The 21,455-nt window shown below is 40.2% G+C and overlaps 3 protein-coding genes across 3 annotated transcripts; 1 reads left to right on the forward strand and 2 right to left on the reverse strand.

Moving 5' to 3' along the window:
• Nucleotides 1–5,440: 5,440 nt before the first annotated feature.
• LOC135608282 (cytokinin dehydrogenase 6-like) lies at nucleotides 5,441–7,814 on the forward strand. The gene is made up of 5 exons (XM_065100978.1): nucleotides 5,441–6,185; nucleotides 6,269–6,396; nucleotides 6,464–6,730; nucleotides 6,812–7,077; nucleotides 7,146–7,814. Exons 1-5 carry the CDS (start codon nucleotides 5,555–5,557, stop codon nucleotides 7,456–7,458), a joined length of 1,605 nt encoding a protein of 534 aa, XP_064957050.1. The 5' UTR covers nucleotides 5,441–5,554; the 3' UTR covers nucleotides 7,459–7,814.
• A 193-nt stretch (nucleotides 7,815–8,007) lies between these two features.
• On the reverse strand, nucleotides 8,008–11,677 carry LOC135608281 (uncharacterized). The gene is made up of 2 exons (XM_065100977.1): nucleotides 11,280–11,677; nucleotides 8,008–8,529 (listed from the first exon to the last, which is right to left on the reverse strand). The coding sequence occupies exons 1-2, from the start codon at nucleotides 11,407–11,409 to the stop codon at nucleotides 8,216–8,218; spliced, it is 444 nt and encodes a 147-aa protein (XP_064957049.1). The 5' UTR covers nucleotides 11,410–11,677; the 3' UTR covers nucleotides 8,008–8,215.
• A 1,515-nt stretch (nucleotides 11,678–13,192) lies between these two features.
• Nucleotides 13,193–21,293, reverse strand: LOC103978746 (glycine dehydrogenase (decarboxylating), mitochondrial). The gene is made up of 15 exons (XM_009394656.3): nucleotides 19,829–21,293; nucleotides 19,467–19,712; nucleotides 19,275–19,352; nucleotides 19,087–19,187; nucleotides 18,820–19,015; nucleotides 18,620–18,745; nucleotides 18,322–18,507; nucleotides 17,904–18,017; nucleotides 15,506–15,658; nucleotides 14,703–14,891; nucleotides 14,383–14,460; nucleotides 14,176–14,301; nucleotides 14,001–14,099; nucleotides 13,686–13,803; nucleotides 13,193–13,593 (listed from the first exon to the last, which is right to left on the reverse strand). Exons 1-15 carry the CDS (start codon nucleotides 21,038–21,040, stop codon nucleotides 13,499–13,501), a joined length of 3,117 nt encoding a protein of 1,038 aa, XP_009392931.2. The 5' UTR covers nucleotides 21,041–21,293; the 3' UTR covers nucleotides 13,193–13,498.
• Nucleotides 21,294–21,455: the final 162 nt, after the last annotated feature.

The following is a 21,455-nucleotide window of genomic DNA, read 5'->3' on the forward strand; positions in this document are numbered from 1 at the left end:
AGAGATTACTGTCTTGTAGTTTACAACCCATTCTCTGTATAGCTGTGCTTCCTTCCTGCTTTATTGCTTCTTTTTGTAGCTATTTATCTGAGGTAAACATACATTGTTGAGTTAATGTCTTTTTTTCTAGCACCAAAATGTACTTGTTATCAAAGGAGCAAAACTTTTAGCTTTGATTCAGCCTACTTAGCCCCAATCAGGTTCTTATATTCATTAGGAGTAATAGGACTATGTCCATTTCATGTGGTAAAAAAGGTCAATTTGGATTTTTGAATTGTTGACAAACAAATCACAGTTCTACTTCAGATATGCATTGCTCCATAGAATAATAGTGCTTGATCTGAGGTTGGAAAATGTTAGCTCAGTGTTTTCCTCTGCTCTCTTAAGTTGGTTTGTAGACTGGTATTGATCACTGCACCAAGCCAATTTATGATTCCCAGTAATTGCATCATACAAACTCTTGGACAGAATTTTCTAAGAGTATGTTTACCTTTCATGAGCAGAGGACTGAGGGTTTATCATTAATCACATCTCTGGTAAAACAGACATATATTGCAGGGGTTTGCTGGAGAAGCACCTTATGCTATATTGTCATCACTTGGAGCCTCTACTACTAGTTTGATTGTCAGCAATTTTATTATTTTGGGGTGGGGGGGTGTGTAGTTATTTTAATTCTCAAATGATCAATCTTGGGTAATAGCCATCTCTAAGGTCATTAACCAGCAATGCTATTGATGCTTTGGTTTTTGTCACCTATTTCCATACAGTATGGCCTTTGCACACAGGCTATATATGCATGGCTTGTTCTGTCACCTATTTCCAAACACCAGATTGTTTGTGTAATAAGTGGTTCTTTCTATCTTGACATTTATGTTGGTGATGTTTCTTGACACATTTTTTGGTTTTGCAATTGTTAGGGTAATTTCTCATCAGCACTGCAAAGTAGGAAGTTTTAGTTGAAGGTTTGATAGTTTCTGCAATAATACATGAGAGAGGCTTTGGTGCATGAGGATTCCATTGATGTAGGATCTGTGGTGGATTCATGTCTCTAACCTAATTACCTTTGCTAGCAAAGAGGTTTTTGTGACTAAAAACCAGTCCATGAGGGTCTCATTGATGTAGGATCTGGGTTGTATCAATGTCCATGGTCTTGAAGAGAGATTATTTATGTTACTTGAGTCCTGATCACTCAAATTGCAAATCAGCAATTTTAGTGTAGCACACAAGAAAACATTGAAATCAAGAAGAGCAGTGGGTCTATGGTTTGCTGTTGTTGATACAGGTAGTAGCATATCATCAAGACTGATGAGCCTTGACTTGGTAATAAAATGATATGTACAGTATATTCTCAAGATACAAGGAAACAAATGTAGGCTCACAAGAAATACTATGGTTTATGTTTGTTGTCAATGATCAATTATCATTGATCTGTCTGACCTAATGCAGGTCACAATTGCATCTCAAACCCTGAAGTTTCATGAACTTGAGTTTTTTTGGAAACTGTGAATTTTTTACACAGTATTGACATGAATGAGGTTCACAAGGCTGTGCTTCACATCTATTAGCATATTTAATTAGCAGGAATAAGTGCTTGGAATGTTGTTCATGCTTAATGTCTTACCTTGCAATGAATCCTCTGCTCTTCTCTCACATTTTTCTACTCTCTGTCTTCTCCTTGAGAAAGAACTCATGAAAGCTGCCTGGTTTTGCAATGTGGGCTTCGCAAGCAGTCTGTACTTCACCAGATTAAGTTGCTGATGGTTTGTCCGGATGGATTACATGGTAGTTTCTTGGATACCCAGATGAATCAGATCGAGGACATCGACATGAAGAAAGAGAGCACTCTAAAGCATCACTCAGTCACAGGTTCCGTTTTCTAAACCAAACTTGGAATCGTATTTTGTCTAATCAAAACATGTGTTCGAGTGTTCCTTCTTCATGTTGCCAGTGATGCAAAGAGATGAAGATAAAGGTGGTCGGCTGACATGGTCTGTTGTTGATGGAGAACCAAGTATCTCCTGGTAGCCAAAGCAACTCCTGTGAAGCTTTTCTCTAGTGGAACCGAGAGGGGGTCCAAAAACGGTCCCTTCCTTCCTCTCTTTCCAAAAGTTGGAAGGAGACGACCAAAAAAACCCACTTGCACCAGAGGAAAGAAGATAAGATTTTGCAGTGCCCGAGAAATAGTAGAAAGATTTCTTAGTACCAGCATTGATCTGATCCTGTGAGCTCCACGGCTCAGGCATATCTTTGTGAGCTGTCTCATCAAGCCTGAGGCGAAAAGTGGCATCAGAAGCTGGAACCTCTTTGAGGACACAGAAGAAACTTTTGATCCCCTCCTCATGAACAAATCCACCGCAAAAGTAGGTTCTCCTGCAAAATGATCAGACGGGAAAGCCGTCACAGGAGCTCTTTCGATGGGATGCAAGGGGTGAGACAAAGCTGCGAATGGATTGGATGTCGGACACATGTGATCCATCACCTGCAGGCTCTGATCCCCAAGGGGATCTCAAAGTATCCATCTCCCATGTCTCTTCCTTGGAGGCCTATTCCTGTGCATCGACCGACATGTGAGATCTTTGAGACCAGCGACACCATCCTCCCATCATGGCCGGCTTGCTTCCATGCACGTGCGCTCCAGCACAACGAAGCTATCTATCTGCAGCAGGTGACATTGTTGCCGGCTTGGCCTCGAAGTGTGATTATGGACCGACGCAAAGATTCACATGGATCGGTTCTGCTAAGGGTCTTCCTACATCAATGTGGTTCTGCAAGAAGCGTGCATCTGATTGTGGTAGTAAAGGTGAAGATTTGTTTTGGAGATCGATTAACAGTACATGCATCAGAATGCAACCAAAAGTTTCAATGATTCGACAAATCTACAGCAAGTTGGCTTCACTGCAGAGCAAAGAGGTCATCTTATCTCCTCAACGTCTTATCCAAACTCAAAAGTCATCTTCTCCTCCTCTGTTCGAATGGTTTATAACACCCACCTCCTCTAGTGACTATGGTAGGCACTGACTTATGAGATTTGACAACAGCTACTAATAGGTCATGGCAGCTATCAGCTGGATGCTCTGTCTCTGATCATTGCAGATTGCAATCCAGATAACATTTTCCTACTTGAAAAGATGGCATAAGTAACATGGATGAACAGAGCTTGGCCTGCAATGATTGAGTCCATCGTGGTACTGATGACAATCTAACATGAATGTTACGAGTAGCAGCTGATGGAGTTATCAGGAAAGCGTATGACGTAGTATTCCGATATGCTTTTGTTTTCCTCCTCCATTTTAGTTTGTTTCGAGCAAGACAAGACTAAAGGCTAACTTTCTCTGTCACCTGTTTCACAGGGTCTGCTCTGTGCTCGCTACGCTCCGAGGGTTGTAGTGTTAGATCCCAGCATGATGGAAACCGAGTCGGTCGTCCATGGCGATCGCAGAGGGCTCTTCTTTTGAAGCTATCTCTTGTTGGACCCCATGGGCAATTGCAGTCCCCTTTCATCTGCTGGATCTACCTCGAAAAGTAGAAGAAAACAGTGGTTAGCATTCGAGCCCTGCGCAAATGGAGGCTTTCGTGGTGACGACTGGTTGTCGTCACACCTTCCCGGTGGTGGGGGAGATGAGACTCCTCCGACCACATGCAGTGTGTGGGTTTGGAGTGAAAACACAGAGGAGCTTTCTTCTTGTTCTAAGACAAGTTGCGAAGATGTTGTCCCACGACACATGGAGGTGAGATGGTCGACGGCCATATGCCACTGGCTGCGGGACTTCGTTACAGCAACCAAAGCACAAGCGCAGAAGAAGAAGAAGAAGAAGAAGAAGAAGAAGAAGAAGAAGAAGATGATGATGATGATGATGATGATGCTGATGATGATATATATATATATATATATATATATATATATATATATATATATATATATATATATATATATATATATATATCCTCCAATTAAGCTTTGAAAGTGACAAATTTGTTTTTTTTTATAAAAGTATTTATATTTTTTATTTTTTTAGTTGATTAACTGTCATTCAAATTCGATTCAGAACAATTTTTTATAATAATAATAATAATAATAATAATAATTATTATTATTATTATTATATCAAGTTCTCTATCAATCTCTTCATGCTGACTATGAAATAGGATTTTGGATATTGATGTGATCGAATGATAAGAAATCTTTTCGTCTTAAAGAATCTCTTAAAAATGTAAGAGAAAGGATAAGAAATTGGAGAAGGAAAAGTCATCTCAATAATAAATCATTTAAAAGGCAGTCTAAAACGCTTAGCTTCGAAGACTTTTTCTTTCCCTTGTCCCTCAAAAAACACCTTTTTAGCACGCCATCATCTTGACGATCGATGAAGAAGATGTTCAAGAACAATCCCAAATTTGACTTGTGGCGATTACATAAGATTAAGTCAATAAACAGTATTTTACGGTTTGAATAAACAAGTCAATGATTGCTCCGTAGCATACATGAAACTTTGATGGATCAGAGCGTGTGATCTGAGACAAAGTTCGTGACTCTCATCACCGAGCTGAGCACTCGACGATCGGGCGGCGGATAGGATTCGGTGAATCTATCATATTAATTGACCAGCCACACACAAAAAATGCCTCTTCCCAAAGTCAACTCCACGGGTAGAGTCAACCTGCACCCAGGAAACATGAAACCATGTCAGGTTTGACAAATGTGATGATTGCTGTGACTTTAAGAAAGTCAAAGTCAAAATGATGCACGCTTGCAAGCGGGGGCGTCAACTGCGGGACGTGCCACCATCTTCTTTCTTGTTAGAGTAGATTGGAATCCGAATCATTAGATATTTAATTAGAACAAAAAACACTAATCTTTGTTTGACCACCATCTTTTTGTCATGACCATCAGAATTTTAATTTTTTTAAGATTTAAATTTATAATTTTATCAAAATATTTACCAATTGGATTAATATTTTAAAATTAAGATCAATTCTATTCAATCTAAATCGGTCTATTAAATAAAAAATTCTCTCAAATTAGAAAAATATATAATCTTTAAAGTCAAATTATTAATAAATCAATTTGGACCAAATTAATTAATTTGATTTAAATTTTCGATTAAATTTAAACACCCCTAATACCGCCAATACGAATCCATGGACTCCACCTTCTTCATTGTTCATAGGCATCTCTCTCTCTCTCTCTCTCTCTCTCTCTCTCTATGAATCCATGGACTCCACCTTCTTCATTGTTCATAGGCCTCTATCTCTCTCTCGCTCTCTCTCTCTCTCTCCCCCATATGCGGAGACTACCAAACAAAAGAAGTCGACGGCCCACTGCTCTCCTCAGTTTCCTTTTTATTTCTTTCTACTGTTGTTTTCTTGTATCATCTCCCCACATAGTACAGGAAAAGACCAGCCCCAAAGATCTTCTTTGCACCCCTACAGATCTCTCCCCACGTTCCTCTTCGCCTTTTATATGACAAGCCATCCTCACCCTCTACTCCACACACACACACACACACACTCTCTCTCTCTCTCTCTCTGAGATCGACGACAAACATATCACAGGACGATGATCTTCTTGCCCAGGACCAGCTTCATGTTCTCCTCGGTGGTGGTAGTGTTCCTTGTGGGCGGCCTACTGTCCATAGTTGGGCAGCACAAGCCGGGGCCTGCTGTTTCATTGCTCCAGGAGATCCACTCCCTGAAGCTGAATTCCACGGTGTGCGTCGACCCCGTGGCCGTCGACCGCGCTTCCACAGACTTCGGGCTGATTACGCGAGCCGTTCCCGCGGCGGTGTTCCGCCCGTCGTCGGACCGCGACATAGCGGCGTTGGTGGGGTTCTCGTACGCGTCGGCTCGGCCGTTCGGGATAGCCCCGCGAGGCCGTGGCCACTCGGTCAGGGGGCAGGCGCTTGCCCGCGACGGCGTGGTGGTCGACATGGGTGCGCCGAGGGGCGACGGCCAGGGTCGGATACGTGTGTGCGGGGAAGGGTGCCGGCCGAGCTATGTGGACGCCGGTGGCGAGCAGTTATGGATCGACGTCCTGCGGGAGACCATGAAGCATGGGCTTGCACCCCGCTCCTGGACCGACTACTTGTACCTCACCGTGGGCGGCACCCTCTCGAATGCCGGCATCAGTGGCCAGACCTTCCTGTATGGTCCCCAGATCTCCAACGTGTATGAACTGGATGTCATCACCGGTACGAATCATTTCTCCTCTGCTTCACCTAATCATCCACTGTTCCATCTGTAACGTTCGGGAACGAATGATCATGTCGATCAGGAAAGGGAGAGACGGTGACATGCTCGGAGCAGCACGAAGCAGACCTGTTCTTTGCAGTTCTGGGAGGTCTGGCCCAGTTCGGGATCATCACGAGAGCTCGGATCGCTATAGAGCCAGCTCCAACAATGGTACGCATGCATCGATCCAGATGAGTGCAAGAAACGTGGTCTCATTCAGTGAGTTTCGATCCTGCAGGTAAGATGGGTGCGGCTGATCTACAAAGACTTTGCAGCTTTCACCAGCGATCAGGAGAGACTGATTTCACTGGAGAAGAACAAGGGGTTCAACTACGTAGAAGGTTCGGTGATAATGGCCGATAGCCTCACCGATAACTGGAGATCATCGTTCTATGTAGAAGAGGATATCACAAGGATCTCAAGGTTGGCAGCACAGTATGGTGCAGTCTACTGCTTGGAAGGAGCCAAGTACTATGACCACGCTACGGCATCTTCCATCGATCAGGTGGTAAACCGATGTTGGAAATGTAGAATTCCTTCGTTCTGATGTTGAATTTGGAACCTGTTCGATGCTTCCTGTTGCCAGGAACTCAGATCGGTGGTGGATGATCTGAGGTACTTGCCAGGGTTCGAGTTCAGGAACGATGTCAGCTACATGCACTTCCTCAACCGAGTGCGGGAAGGAGAGACGAAGCTTCAGTCCAGGGGCCTCTGGAACGTGCCCCATCCGTGGCTCAACATGTTGATCCCCAGGTCCAGAATACTGGAGTTCGATCGAGGGGTCTTCAAGAGCATCCTCAAGCACAACAACTCGGTGGGTCCGATCCTAATCTGCGCCATGAACAGGAACAAGTGCGTACGACTTCTTCATGCATCAAACTCATTTCCACATGCACATGACGAGAGTGTGGCGGATGCAGGTGGGATCAGAGGACGTCGGCCGTCGTTCCCGACGAAGAGGTGTTCTACGCGATAGGGCTGTTGCGGTCCGGCATGGACGGGTGGAAGAATTTGGAGGAGCAAAACGACGAGATACTGCGGTTCTGCGACGACGCCGGAATAAGCTACAGACAGTACTTGCCTCATTACACGTCTCTTGCGGACTGGAGGAAGCATTTCGGGGCGAAATGGGATGTGTTTGTGGAGAGGAAGATGAGATATGATCCGAGAGCATTGTTATCTCCTGGCCAGCGTATATTTACCTCCTCCTTTGCTCAACATCAATCCATGTAAATACCAGCATGAATACCTTAAAAGATTAGCATATTTCTCTCAAAGAGGATGTAAGAGAGAAGCTCAAGATTTCCTTTTCTTGGGGATAATGTAAATATCTTTGTGGTTTCTGTAGCACCCAACTGGAGTGATCTACTACTCAAATCACAGGTCAAAGACTTCCTCCGATATATTGTACACAAATGATGTGGCGTTGACTTGGTTCGAGCATCATATAATCCGTATGAAGTTGTCTGGCACAGTCAAACTACTTGTTTCCTGATCATAGAGATGGATAATTGAATGGAAACAGAGGATAGCAAGCAAAAGAAGGATCTCACAGTCTCATGATTCAAGCTTCTGAAATGTCCATTAGTAACAACTGAGCAAGACACTTAAGATTTCAATCAGTGCTGTCTAGTGTTTATGCATCGAGAAAAGATGTGTCGAAAAAGGTTGAATCCAAAGGAAAATTTTCAATACTCAAACTTTGATCATTTTCTGTAATTATTGGACCATCCGGCCGGTACAGAGCTTGTTCTAACACAAGCAACTCATGGTAGAAAGTAGTATCCAAAACAAGAGGTCTATCAATTATGATCACAACACGGAACATATTTGCACAGATTTGATCCAAGGCAGCACCTTTGAAACTTCAGTGCAAAAGAATCAGCTTACACGGTACTGCCAGAATCGCAGAAAAAGTATTAGGATAACATGACACGATGCTTGGTCGAAGCACAACAACATGCTCAAGGATTCATGAAAGATGAGGCTTTTATATGCTGGGAATATATTTTGCTCCAATAAACTGCTTGAGGAGAGCCTTCTCATCATCAATTTTTTTCTTCTCGGCCCGATCACTCGGCTTCACTTTCCTCTTCTCCTCCAGCATCCACTTAAAGAGTTCTCGCTGCTCCTGTTCTGCTATAGGAGGCAGAACCTTCATGGGTGCTGGAATAGGTCCAGCAACAGGTTTCTCATCAGGAATCACAGATTCGGTGGCAGCTACTGGGGCAGCCGGAACCTCTCCCGCAACCTCTGCATCCTTCTCAACTGACTCATTCTTTGATGTGCTAAGAAATGCATACACTGCATGAAGAGGATTGTTAAATCGAGGAAGAGAACCATGGATTAGAAGTATATATGTTCAACATTTTGATCCATCATTTTTATCATGACTAACTTGTTGCTTTCAAGGGATTTCTGCAATTCAAGAATAATACCTCTGAATCGCCCCACAATGAAATGATCGGGTTCATAAATGAATACCATTTATAGCTTGTAAATATTTGAAAAGAAACAAAATAAAAAGGACACTGGTGCGGATTGCCAATTGTTGCTTTCACAATTACTTTACTTAATAAGAGTCGAAAAGGTTGATCAAATCTGAGAGTGATAATGTACAAGGGATTTCAAAATGACAATATAAACCATGCAAGGTGATCAAACATTCCAAATTGCCATCAAGAAAAAATCACATGATGTTAAATCTTCATGCCTATACATGTTTTCAAAGTGAAGTTATCATATGCCCCCTTGAAAATGTAAGCATTTCAGAATGTCTACATATATTTTCTGTTGCGAGGACCAACATTTTGAACTGATTCAAAATTGAGGAAATTTCTGAAACCGAACGGTAATGAAGAATGGGTATTTCAAAATGCAACAACAGCAGTTAGGCTAACAAGAGACATGAACATTATCATTGAAGCAGTCATCTAATGGTCTGTAACTTTAGATACAATGATAGCAGGGAGAAAATCTGTCAGCACAATTCGCAAAATGCAAAAGAGACAGTAATAACAAAAGAATAAAGAGAGATGATGCTATCTCACAGGTCAATTTTGCTAGCTCAGAAATGGATGAAGAAAGAGAGAGGTGAACTGGTCCAATTAGGAAGGAAGATGGAACAATTTTCACAATGGAAAAAATTAACTGCATACTTTCTCATGATTTGTCCTTTCAGACAACTGGGAACAATACCACTGAGGTTACCAACACTACATTTTACTGGGAAAATGTCAAAACTAATGCGTATAGCAAAATTAGCAACAATGGGCTTTAAAATACAAGAAAATTCCACTCCAGAGTACTGCAGCCAATTACATTTCAAGCCACGATGACACAAGTTCATAATCATAAGAATCCAACATCGGTACACAAAATGTTGTGAGTCCACAACGGTTGACACGTTAGGGTGCCTCTTAAAACCACCTGAATGGATATCTTGTTTATCTAACCTTGTCAAAATCTGATGAATAATTTGTATCTTTAATAAAGGATCAAGCAATGCAATAGCAGCCAGAATCCAGATAAAGGCCAACAAGATCCAAGCATGACTATGAAGAATGTACATCAATCAACCTGCTAATGAATGAAACATCACTATCTGACAAATCATCTGTGTATCTTAGTTGATAAGGTAAGACATAGAGCACTTCACCAGGAAAGCATATAGAAAACAAGAAAACCATATAATACTATAAATTTTCTTGCAAAATAGTATACAAGAACATATATAAAAAATAAAAATTGGAAGATTATAAGAAAAACAAGCTTTCAAAAACAAATTGTATGGATTAGAAAATCATAAATAAAAATTTAAGAAAAGAATATTTATCCTACAAAGGCCATCAAAATATATGATACATGACAGAGTTTTTACGTTGCAGATACTTTGCGAGAAAAGAAAAAGACAAGTTGCATGGATTTAGGATGAATGTGTCTCATCACCATGCAAATTTTGGTTTCTACAATCTTCTGATGCCGATGAAGGAAAACCTTGCACACACAATGCAAGCTTTGATGCATCAAATTATTAGGGGCAAATTGCTAAAGATAATATGTAAGACTCTAATTGCAATTCATATGAAAGACTTGTCTCTGTTGAGACATCCAGGTTGGTTAGTGCATTGTTACACAAAGTGATAGGTCTCAAATTCGAGTCCATGTGTGAATGTCATGTACGCCATTTAATAGAATAAAAATATATTTTATTTTTTCTAAAAAAAATCATATGAAAGATTTTGATGCTAAAAATTAAATCCGCAACTAGTACCACTCTGAGACTCAAAATGCTCAAGATCCTCAATTTCCGGATTGAGGCAACAATCTAAAACTCAGCATCAATAAGATCATCTAAAAATTGTTGGTAAACTCTTCATCTCCAAGACTAATTTCTTATGCTCATTCTTAGGTTATTTCCGGATTGAGGCAACAATCTATAACTCAGCATCAATAAGATCATCTAAAAATTGTTGGTAAACTCTTCATCTCCAAGACTAATTTCTTATGCTCATTCTTAGGTTCTCTCTAACACCACTAATACTGATCCCAAGCCCGGATGAAAAGGTGAAGGGTTACGTTAGGTCACTGATAATCTGTCTCAGATCTCATGAACATGGATTTTAACTAATCTCAATGGTGGCAAAAACTCAATGTAGCCGACACCAAATATTTGAAACTTTCGTAGTAGTATCGTAGGTCCTGTCTATAATTATAATTTAGGATACACCGATACAATTAGTTCTTTCGGAACACATTAAAGTAGACTAGCCATTCCAAGATTGACCAGTTTGATTCAGATTTTCTATCTTTTACATGACTGCAATGTTTTGGCGAGAAAGATTTCTCTTTTTTCCTCTTAGCAAGATCTGATCAAGAAATCCGAGACACCGTGGAGGCAATTAAACAAGGTTTCACTTCCTTGAATCGTGAAGAACGAGCAGTGACCGTGATCTTAGCGCGAACGACTCTCAATCCTCCAGAGAGGGGGAGAAGAAGTAAAGCTTGGGAATGGAGATGGAGATTAGCACGAAAGCGAGAGTGAGAGAGATGACCTCCGACAGCAAGATTGGCGGTGAGCATGAAGGGTAGAACGCGGCGAAGGAAGCCCTTCTTCGCAGCAGCAGGCGGCAGACGAGGAGGAGGAGCAGCAACGGCTGCAGAAGACGCTCGTGAGACCGCCATGACAAGGACGAGTTGTCCGCCACAGCCACAGAGAGCGATGGGTATGACCAACTCGGCCGGATGGATTTCCTTTCGGCTGTGGATCCTCTCCAAAAAGAACCCCGGTGGAAATTTTAAACTTCCTGTATATAGCCGGATACGGCAGGGCTCCACCAACGATTCCGAATCAAACAGTCCTGATAGCGACAAATAACCTTACAATAATTGGAAGGGATCCGTTCCCTTCCCTGACGCGTTCCCTTTAGTTGGAGCATTTTCATTAGCTTTTATTAGTTACTTTTAATAGGAATAATTGATGAAGTGATATATATATATATATATATATATATATATATATATATATACATGGCACCACATCGCAGCACCTCCTAGAGGGAGAAATACCTCTTAGTCTTTTATTGTTTTGAACTAATAAAAATAAAAAAAGTAAGTCTAAGTACAATAAGTTAGATTAGTAATTTGAAATATAGGAATACTATTTTTGGAAGAGAGGATAATTGATAGTCATTTGATTAGAAGAAGAATAAATATTATTTGCTTATAAAAGAGTAAGTGAATATGGAAAAAAAACTAAAGAGATGATAATACTATATTTAAATTTGGTATAATGAAAAAATTAAACTCAGAAATTATATGAGAATTATTGTTGATAAGATTCTTAAGAATAATATTATAAATATAAAAAAAAATTAGAGATAGAATTATAATTCTAAAATTTGTGAAAGGATAAAGACGTTTTGACTATCATCAGTACTAATGCATCTCAAGCCAAATTGGATGAATAAATCAAAGAGAATTTTAGGAAATATTAGTTGATATCATCCTATAACTAAAAAACTTATAATTAGAAAATATTTGAATGATCATGTATAGAAAATATATGGTGAATATAAAGAGATGTATGAGGGCTTTAGTTATAGAAAGAGAAATGAAGATGATGGTATGATTTTGAATTTTATAAATTTTTATGATCTTATAATTATAAATACTTATTTTAAGAAAAAAATAAATATTTTAATTTTTTATAATAGTGGTCATAACTATAATCAAAAAAAAATTTCTCGTTAGAAAGGTAAATAAAATTATTTGTAAGAAGTATAAAATTATACCTTATAAAAGTTTAACAAATCAATGATATTAGATATTTATTATAGAAAATAAAAGAAAAAAAGATAGAAGAAAAAAATTAATAAGACAAGATGGTGAAATTTTTAAAATGATATTGTAAATACTATTAAGAATAAGATGGAAAACAATGGGACTTGAAACTTACTCGAGGATAATATTAATATTATTTAAACTATGATAATTAATAATATAAGGAGCTGGGAGATTCTTGATAAGACTAAATGTAAGGAAGTTTAAAAAATAATTTTACTAAAAATCATATTTTAATATTTTAAAATTATAAAAATAAAGAAAAACTTAAAATAATTAAAATAATTAAAAAACTAATTATAAATGATTAGTATGGTAAGATACAAAGGTTAGGATAATTTTTATAATAAATTAAGTATTAAAGATGGTAAAAAAGATATATATCGAATTGTTAGAGAAAAAAAAAAATGATTTAGGTAACATTAGATGTATTAAAGACGAAGAATTAATTTTTTTTTTTAACCAAGAATTTGCATGTAAGAATCTGTAGTTGGGAGCAGCACGAGGGATGTTGACTTTTGGTCAACATCCCTAGTTGACCCGATTTGCCGAAATCTGACTCAATTTTGAATCAGTTCTCACACTAACATATGTCAAAAAAAGATCAGTGTTTCCACACATTAACTGACCAAATCAGCTTCATTTTCTAGTATGAGAAACAGTAAGAACAAGGAAATACAATTTGACATAATTTAATGCAGATGTTTCATGAGTATCATTGACTGGTAAATAAACATAAATTGTAAAAGGCAGGAATTAGACTTGGAATAAGTTGCAGTAAGCAACATGTTTCAGAGAGGAGAAAGGTCTTTTGGCAGCTGCAGTAGGCATGCAGGAGCGAGCACTCCCACGATACATATATATGTACAGTCTAAAAGAGTCACCAGAGAAAGACTTTCCTCCATGTCGATGCAGCAGGAGCACGATATGTTTATGCAGTAGCAGCTGCAGCTTCTTCAGCCATTTGCGACACAGGAAGAAGGGTGCAGATGAGATTACGATCGCCATACACGTTGTCGACGCGTCCTAGTGAATAAACCACAACCAAATGCAGTATTGTCACTCTCAGTTCTCTTCCTGGTAAATGAAAGCAAGATAGAGCGAGTCAAAGCTCGTACCTGTAGTTGGCCAGAATTTAGCGCCTCGGAGCCAAGCAGCAGGGAAAGCTGCATATTCCCTGGAGTATGGTTTACTCCATGTGTCTCCCATAATCAGAGATGGAGGATGAGGAGCACCCTGCAAATAAACTTGTTAGTTCTAATCATCAAACAAAATTCTTCTGCAAAGCAATTACATGAATCATTGATTGGCTATATTCTTAATCGAAGAGGAAAAGATAACACTTCAATGAGAATGGCAAGATTTTATTGACTCATTCAATAAGGCTAACGAATTCTAAAAATTGCATTTCAAGCAATTTTACATCTTTATACCTTCAGGACATTGATGTTGATGTCAGCTTTTCCGTTCTCGATCTGCGCAATCTCTTCCCTTATAGAAATAAGAGCATCACAGAATCTATCTAGTTCCGCCTGCAAGGGAGACCAAAGTTGCTTAAAGAATGGTCTCTACAAGACAGGTTGAGATCAGGGAGTGGTGGCACAATACCTTGCTTTCACTTTCTGTGGGTTCGATCATGAGTGTCCCTGGCACTGGCCAAGACATTGTTGGTGCATGGAACCCATAATCAATAAGACGTTTTGCAACATCTTCCGCTTCTAGACCAGCAGTCGCCTGCAATAATTCAAATATCAGCATTTACAAGGGTCGAGAAAATAATATAATTGATTGAATGAAAATAGGTTGTCTACGGACCTTAAACCCCCTCAAGTCAACAATGAATTCATGGGCAACAGTTCCATTGACTCCACGAAAAAGAATGGGGTAATAGTTCTGCAAAACCATATATTTGTTAGAGACAATAAAAACAAATGGGTCAAACAAATAAAAACTCAGAAAAAATATTTTTTGTCATAAATTTTCTTTTCTTTTAACGTTTTGGTAACAACCTGTGGATTCAGCAGTAATTTGCCAAACAAGAACTGTTGCCAGCTTAGCATAATGAAAAGGACTTATTCCTGGAGGAACAGAACTCTCACACTGCCTAATAAAACATAAAAAGCAAATTGAAGTACCTCTAGGCGCTTTGCCATGTAGTTTGCATTGAGGATCGCAATCTTTGAAGCGTCAGTTAACCCCTTAGAACCCATCATGGCTATGTATGTGTATGAAATTGGCAGGATAAGTGCAGATCCCCAAGGTGCTGCAGCAATGGTACCAAGAGGCTGGACCTTCTCAGGGGGAGGTATCCCACCAGTAGGCACCTACAATAACAAAATGAAAGAGATAGTCTAAGTACTGGAAATGTTCAACACCAAACCAAATAGATAGAAACTTGGATCTCCAGATCACAAATTATACCGGGACATTTAATTTAATTATCACAAAGTAAAAAATAATATTAATTCAAATAAATCTTAGAAAGGAGAAAAAAACTGTCTATTCATAACTTGAGAAAGTTATTTCGCAAAAAAAAAAATCAAATGTATTAGGCTTCCTGTATTCTTAAATCAAAGAGGAGACTTGCTCCTTCATATTGAATCCTAAATCAGAGAGGATGAGCCTCAGTGTCACAGTAAAGTTGCTCCTTTATGTTCTTAAATCATCATTAGAAAACCATGTTAGTTTGTATATTGGTGGATTTTAAAGTAATGCTAGTGTATGCAATGCTAGCTTACCAACAATGGAAACAACTCAACAATCATAAATGACTGTGCAATCATATGACTCTGAATCACAGTGGAGGAGCAACGTCAAGGGATTTACAAGAACAGTCTGTTTGTCTTAAGTGATGTAAGTTGTTGTGAGATATTGACAGGTAATACATGCTTTTGTAAGTTCTATAGCTTCAATATTTAACCAACTTAAAGAATCATACCACAGGATGTGATGGCAAGAACGGCGCCAAGTGCTTCTTCACACCAATGGGACCCATTCCAGGACCACCTCCACCATGTGGGATGCAGAATGTTTTATGGAGGTTTAGATGGCAGACATCTGCTCCAATAAAGCCTGGACTTGTAAGGCCAACCTGAATAATACATAAAAGTTAACGTTAGAAGGAAGCAACTTTTGGAAATTGCCAATATGAAAGTGAAGCCTTAATTCCAGCACAAACCCTGCCAAAAACATTCATGATCATTAGATTGACCAAAATCCGCAATAAGACGATGAAAGTTGTTCTGTGATTAAACACATAAACAGTAAATTGTAGCATGCTAAGCAACCATAGCCATGGTACTGACAAACAGTATCATTGGAGAGGTTAGATTTGACAAAGCATACAGGAAACTATCATTCCCTAAAAGGCACCTTTGAGGATGCCTATTCTGTTGACAATGCCCATGTAGTTTTGAGCCCAGATTGTGACATCTGGAATATATATATATACACACACACACACAAAAGGATGAGGTTATCTGATATCTTTGTCGCATCACGTTTCTAGTCTTCTGAACATTTAGCACTTAAATGTCTTTGATGTCTAAAACCAATCTGGCCTTATCATGATAAATGACATAAGACATGTCAGTCATCTGATATAATAGTATATTTCTCACATCAAATTTTCATGAAGAAAGGTAACCTTAATCTAAGACAACTAGGTAAAATGTTGCTGCTATTGATGTCGGAGATAGCAGTTATAGCCTCAAAAGTAGTGTGGAAACCGAAGCACCTTCCATATCTTCACTAAGAGCCAAGAGAATTGAATTGTGATGAACTTAGATTTGAATCGGATTAAACAGGTTTTTCGTTTGTCATTTTTGTTTTTGCTATGAAATAATTTTGGTACTTAAGAGCCTTTTGTAACTATCATAAGTTGTCACATGATAATATCTTCCATGTTTCCGTTTCATTATCCTAAGATTGCTCAAGGAAATGGGAAAAAAAGACAAATGAAAAATGGAATAAATCAAAATTTGGATTTGGTCAAATAATCCAAGGCTCAATCAAGGATTCAATCCCTTTTAAAAAGTTTAAGACTGATGGAAGAATCCACAATATCAATCAATAGTATGTAAAAGTATATTATTTTCCAAACAAATTTGGAAGTATAAAAACCTAAAAAAGGAAATTAAGATTGACATGCCTTGATAAAGAGAATGCAATTCTTTATTATGAATTTCTTATTATAATATACACTATTGTTATAAATTGTATTTTCTTCATGTACCAGGAGGCTTACAGAAAAGCAAAAAGAGTTACATGCATATCATATATTGGATGAACTAATGGAGGAAAATCCTTTTTCCTACAATACATGTCAGTAGAGTGAGACTGTTATGTTCCTCCAAAACAAGTTTGAAAGACCTGGAATGGGTACAAGATATCTATCTAGTTTCTATCTTCTTCCCCCTCCTCCAATTATCCCAACTCTCATTTTCCACCATTACATATTGTCCTACAGCCTCAAAACCCTCTCTATTCTGTATTTTCTTTTAACTTTTGCAATCCATCAGACCCCAAACTGTATAAAACATCGAGAACAAGTGGTTCAACATCAAGTATCAAGTAAAGCTATTCCAAAAGAGAACCATCAATGTCTATCTCTCCTGCAAAGTTTCATATATGTTTGAACCTGTTCTACTAGTGTTTTCATTGTTGAAATAATTTTTCAACGAAGCGATCATATTTTCCCTTATTTCCATTATATTTCATTATATCACCAATCCTTTAAGCCTTCGCACCATTTAGGGAGTTGCATATCAAGTGCCTCCATAGAGCTGAAAATATTCTATAACTACAAAACAACAAATGAACTAGACTGAAGGTAGAGTTTGGAACAATAATAGGCTCTTCAGACCAATTCTTCCACCTAAAACATTGGTCTAGTAGTGATGTACCAACCTCACTCATCAAAGGTTGAGGGTTCAAGAACTCATCTGGTATCTTTTTAAAATTCATCTTCGCTACTTACCCTTTGTAAAAAAAAAAAAAACTCTCACAAATATGCACAATCATATGAACAAAAAAATGTGATGCTTGAATCACAATGCATAGCCATAATTTATAAAGATGACAAGAAGTAAACAACAGTTTGTCATGTCCATGTTATGCTCAATGAAAATATTTACATGGAAAAATTGAAGTTGCTCCTACAAACTCATGACTGATGGATCATGAGTTGGTGTGTTGAAACACCACAAAAGTTCTCACATGATCGACGACCAACACAAGTGGCATACAACTACAGTTCAATATTACTTTCCAGACCATACAAGAGAACAGAAGCTACAAGTAGATTAATGTCTCATTTAGGACATTGAACGACAAACCTGTGCATTCATGTTAGCACCATCCATGTAAACTTGTCCACCATTGTCATGAATAATCTTGCAGATTTCATCAATGCCCTCTTCATAGACTCCATGCGTTGAAGGGTAGGTAACCTGCAGAGCGAGGGTGGAACCAGTATTGAAGGAAAGCAATCAATTAAAGCTTTTAATAATGATCAAGATATCGTACCAAAAAATATCCAGTATTTTAAAACTTAAATCAAGAACAGCAATTTAAAGAAAGAATGCAATGTGTTACTAACTACCATATAGGCCCACAAAAATGTCAATTTGCCGGTAAATGAATGCTTTGACTGCCTATGAATGCGAAGCATACAAAATCATTAAAGATAACTGATCAAAGAACTAGTTCATCATGAATGCTAAAATAAATAAATTCCAAAAATTCACCCTTTACCATCAAAGCAGACAAATTTTCCTTGTGTGCCTCAGCTGCTTTTCTTAGTTCCTCAATGTTAATATTACCCTTGGAATCAGTTCCAACAGCAACAATCTTCATTCCACACATAGCAGCACTTGCAGGATTTGTACCATGAGCAGACACAGGTATGATGCAAACATTCCGATGGTGATCTCCTCTCGACTACAAATTTTCACCAAAAAGGCACATAAATGACCCCATGGTTTAAAGCATAAGATCTAATTCTCGAAGATTAATTTCTTAAATTGACAATTTCAATGTCCAGACGACTTACTTGATGGTAAGCACGAATAACCATGAGCCCAGCATACTCTCCAGAAGCACCAGCATTTGGTTGCAATGAGAAAGAATCAAAGCCTGTGATTGTGCACAAGAGCTCACCAAGGTCTTTGAACATTTCCTGTTATGGAAACAAATAAAAAGTCTGTCAGAAACACTCTTCCAACAGATTAAAGAAAAGAAAATTTTTATCACCTGATATCCTTGAGACTGGTCAGCAGGGGCAAATGGGTGAAGGTTTGCAAAGCTCGGCCAAGTCACGGGCATCATCTCCACAGTAGCATTCAGTTTCATCGTGCAAGATCCGAGAGGAATCATACTGTGGCATAAAGAGAGATCTCTGGATTGTAATTTGTACATGTATCGTAGCAGCTCATGCTCTGTGTGGTAACTAGAAAACAAAAACAGAAAGGTTAAGTCTCCTCACGAGGCACCTAACTTCAGAAAATCTACACTGCCTACGAGTTGAAGATTGAATGTGTCAAATATGGGCTCCCTCTGACGAGGCCTTTTGGGATAGCCATCTGGACCTCTGGAGCTAGAGATTCAGCGGTGAAGTTGACCTGATAATGTTAATTAAGTTCAGATACTTCAACAGTGAGAAATATATTACTCATTCAGAAAGCAGTCTGTTCTCCATAGGTTCTTACAGGCTTGCCACAAGCAAAGACTTTGAACAGCTTATCAACGTCCTCCAAGGTCGTAGTCTCATCAAAAGATACAGTTATCTGCAATTGTAGATGATAACTACATGAGCAATGACAAAGACAAGTGTAAAGAATGTTCATACATCTCAACATCTTCTATCCATTAAAATATAGAATTTTGATAAAATCACGCACCGTGTTGGAGTCAACAACCCGAAGGTTCATCCCATGCTTGAAAGCCTCATCAGCAATTGCCTTTGAATCAGAACAAGTAACTTTCACGGTATCAAAGAATGGAAGATCTTGAACGGTCACCGTCCCAAGCTTCTTCAGCCCAGAGGCAAAAGCGTAGGAAAGTCCATGGACCCTCTGGGCAATAGCCTTGAGGCCTTCGGGACCATGATAGACTGCATACATTGCAGCCATGTTGGCGAGTAATGCCTGAGAGAGTTCAAGTTTTCCATCAGAAAAAGGTATTGCTTTAGAGATGAGACAAGTGAAACGAATGAACATAAATTATGAGTGCGGTTGGCAAAATTAATACATAGATCCCCAACCTGGGCGGTGCAGATGTTGCTGGTGGCCTTATCTCTCCTGATATGCTGCTCTCTGGTCTGCATCGCCATCCGCAGTGCAGGCTTGCCAGAGGAGTCGACGCTGACCCCGATGATTCTACCGGGCATCATCCTCTTGTACTCCTGCGATGTGGCCAGGAACGCAGCATGCGGACCGCCGTAGCCCATGGGCACCCCGAACCTCTGAGCAGATCCAACGACGATGTCGGCTCCAAGCTCGCCCGGTGGCTTGAGAACCGTCAGCGCCAGCAGGTCGGTCGCCATCACAACCTTGACGCCGTGGGCATGGGCGTTCTTGATGAATTCACCGTAGTCCAAGATCTCACCTTCCGTGCCAGGGTACTGAACCAGCACCCCACAAACGTCATTCGACGTGTAGTCAAAGTCCTTGAGGTTGGCGACAGCGACCTTGATATCAAACCCCTCGGCCCTGGTCTTGCAGATGTCGATGGTCTGCGGGTGGCAATTGGAGGCGATAAAAAAGGTCTTCTTTTTGCCTTTCTGGATGTTGTTGCACATGGCCATGGCCTCGGCGGCAGCGGTGCCCTCGTCGAGAAGGGAAGCGTTGGACATGGGGAGGGCGGTGAGGTCGGATATCATGGTCTGGAAGTTGAGGAGGGACTCGAGGCGGCCCTGGGATATCTCGGCCTGGTAGGGGGTGTACTGGGTGTACCAGGCCGGGTTCTCCATGATGTTCCGGAGGATGACGGCAGGGACCAAGGTGTCGTAGTAGCCCATCCCGATGAAGGACTTGAAGACCTTGTTCTTCGCGGCAAGGCGGCTCATGTGCGCGATCATCTCGGACTCAGTGAGACCGCCGTCGAACTTTGCGAACTTCATGTCGGGGATGCGGATGGATTTGGGAACGGTGGCATCGATGAGGGCGTCAAGAGAACCGAAGCCGCAGGAGGCGGCCATGGTGGACTGCTCGTCGGGCGTGGCGGAGTTATGGCGGCGGGGGAAGGTGTCAGAGGGGCGGAGGGCGTCGACGGAGATGGAGCGGTACTGGCCATTACGGAGCAGGGAGTCGGCAGCGGCGGGTGGGCGGAGGAGGGAGTTGCCTGTAGGGAAGACAGAGGACGAGGCGAGGGAGGAGAGGTGGCGGGTTGTGGCAGGCGTCGACGCCGACGAATTCGTCTGGGAGATCAGGCGTCGGAGAATTCCCCGGCTCGCCAACTTTCGAGCGCGCTCCATTGGAAACCTAACAAACACCAACAAAGATCTCTGCTTTACACCGAACACTCCCCAAAAAAGTCACTTCTTTACGCCAACGAACCCCTAAAGAGCTGTTTTTTCAATTCATCCCCCCTGGAAACACTCTTATCTGCATGCCCGTCAGGAGGCGAGAGAAAGGGAAGAGCAACGGAGACACAGCTCGTCCTTCTCCTCCTCCTCCTCCTCCTGCTGCTGCTATCGTTCCGCTTACTGAACTCCTTATATTTAGGCAGCACGAGTCCGAGTTATCGTTGTACTAAAAATCTACCACCGCGTAAATACATAAATAATTCACCGAGATATGATGCAAAATTTCAGATCCAGACCCAACCAGAGGTGGAAGGGAGTGGGTGACGTGGGGGCACAGTTGCTCGGAAAGGAACCGTAGGCCGAT

The sequence above is a fragment of the Musa acuminata genome, chromosome BXJ2-3, assembly GCF_036884655.1.
Source record: "Musa acuminata AAA Group cultivar baxijiao chromosome BXJ2-3, Cavendish_Baxijiao_AAA, whole genome shotgun sequence".
NCBI lineage: Eukaryota > Viridiplantae > Streptophyta > Magnoliopsida > Zingiberales > Musaceae > Musa > Musa acuminata.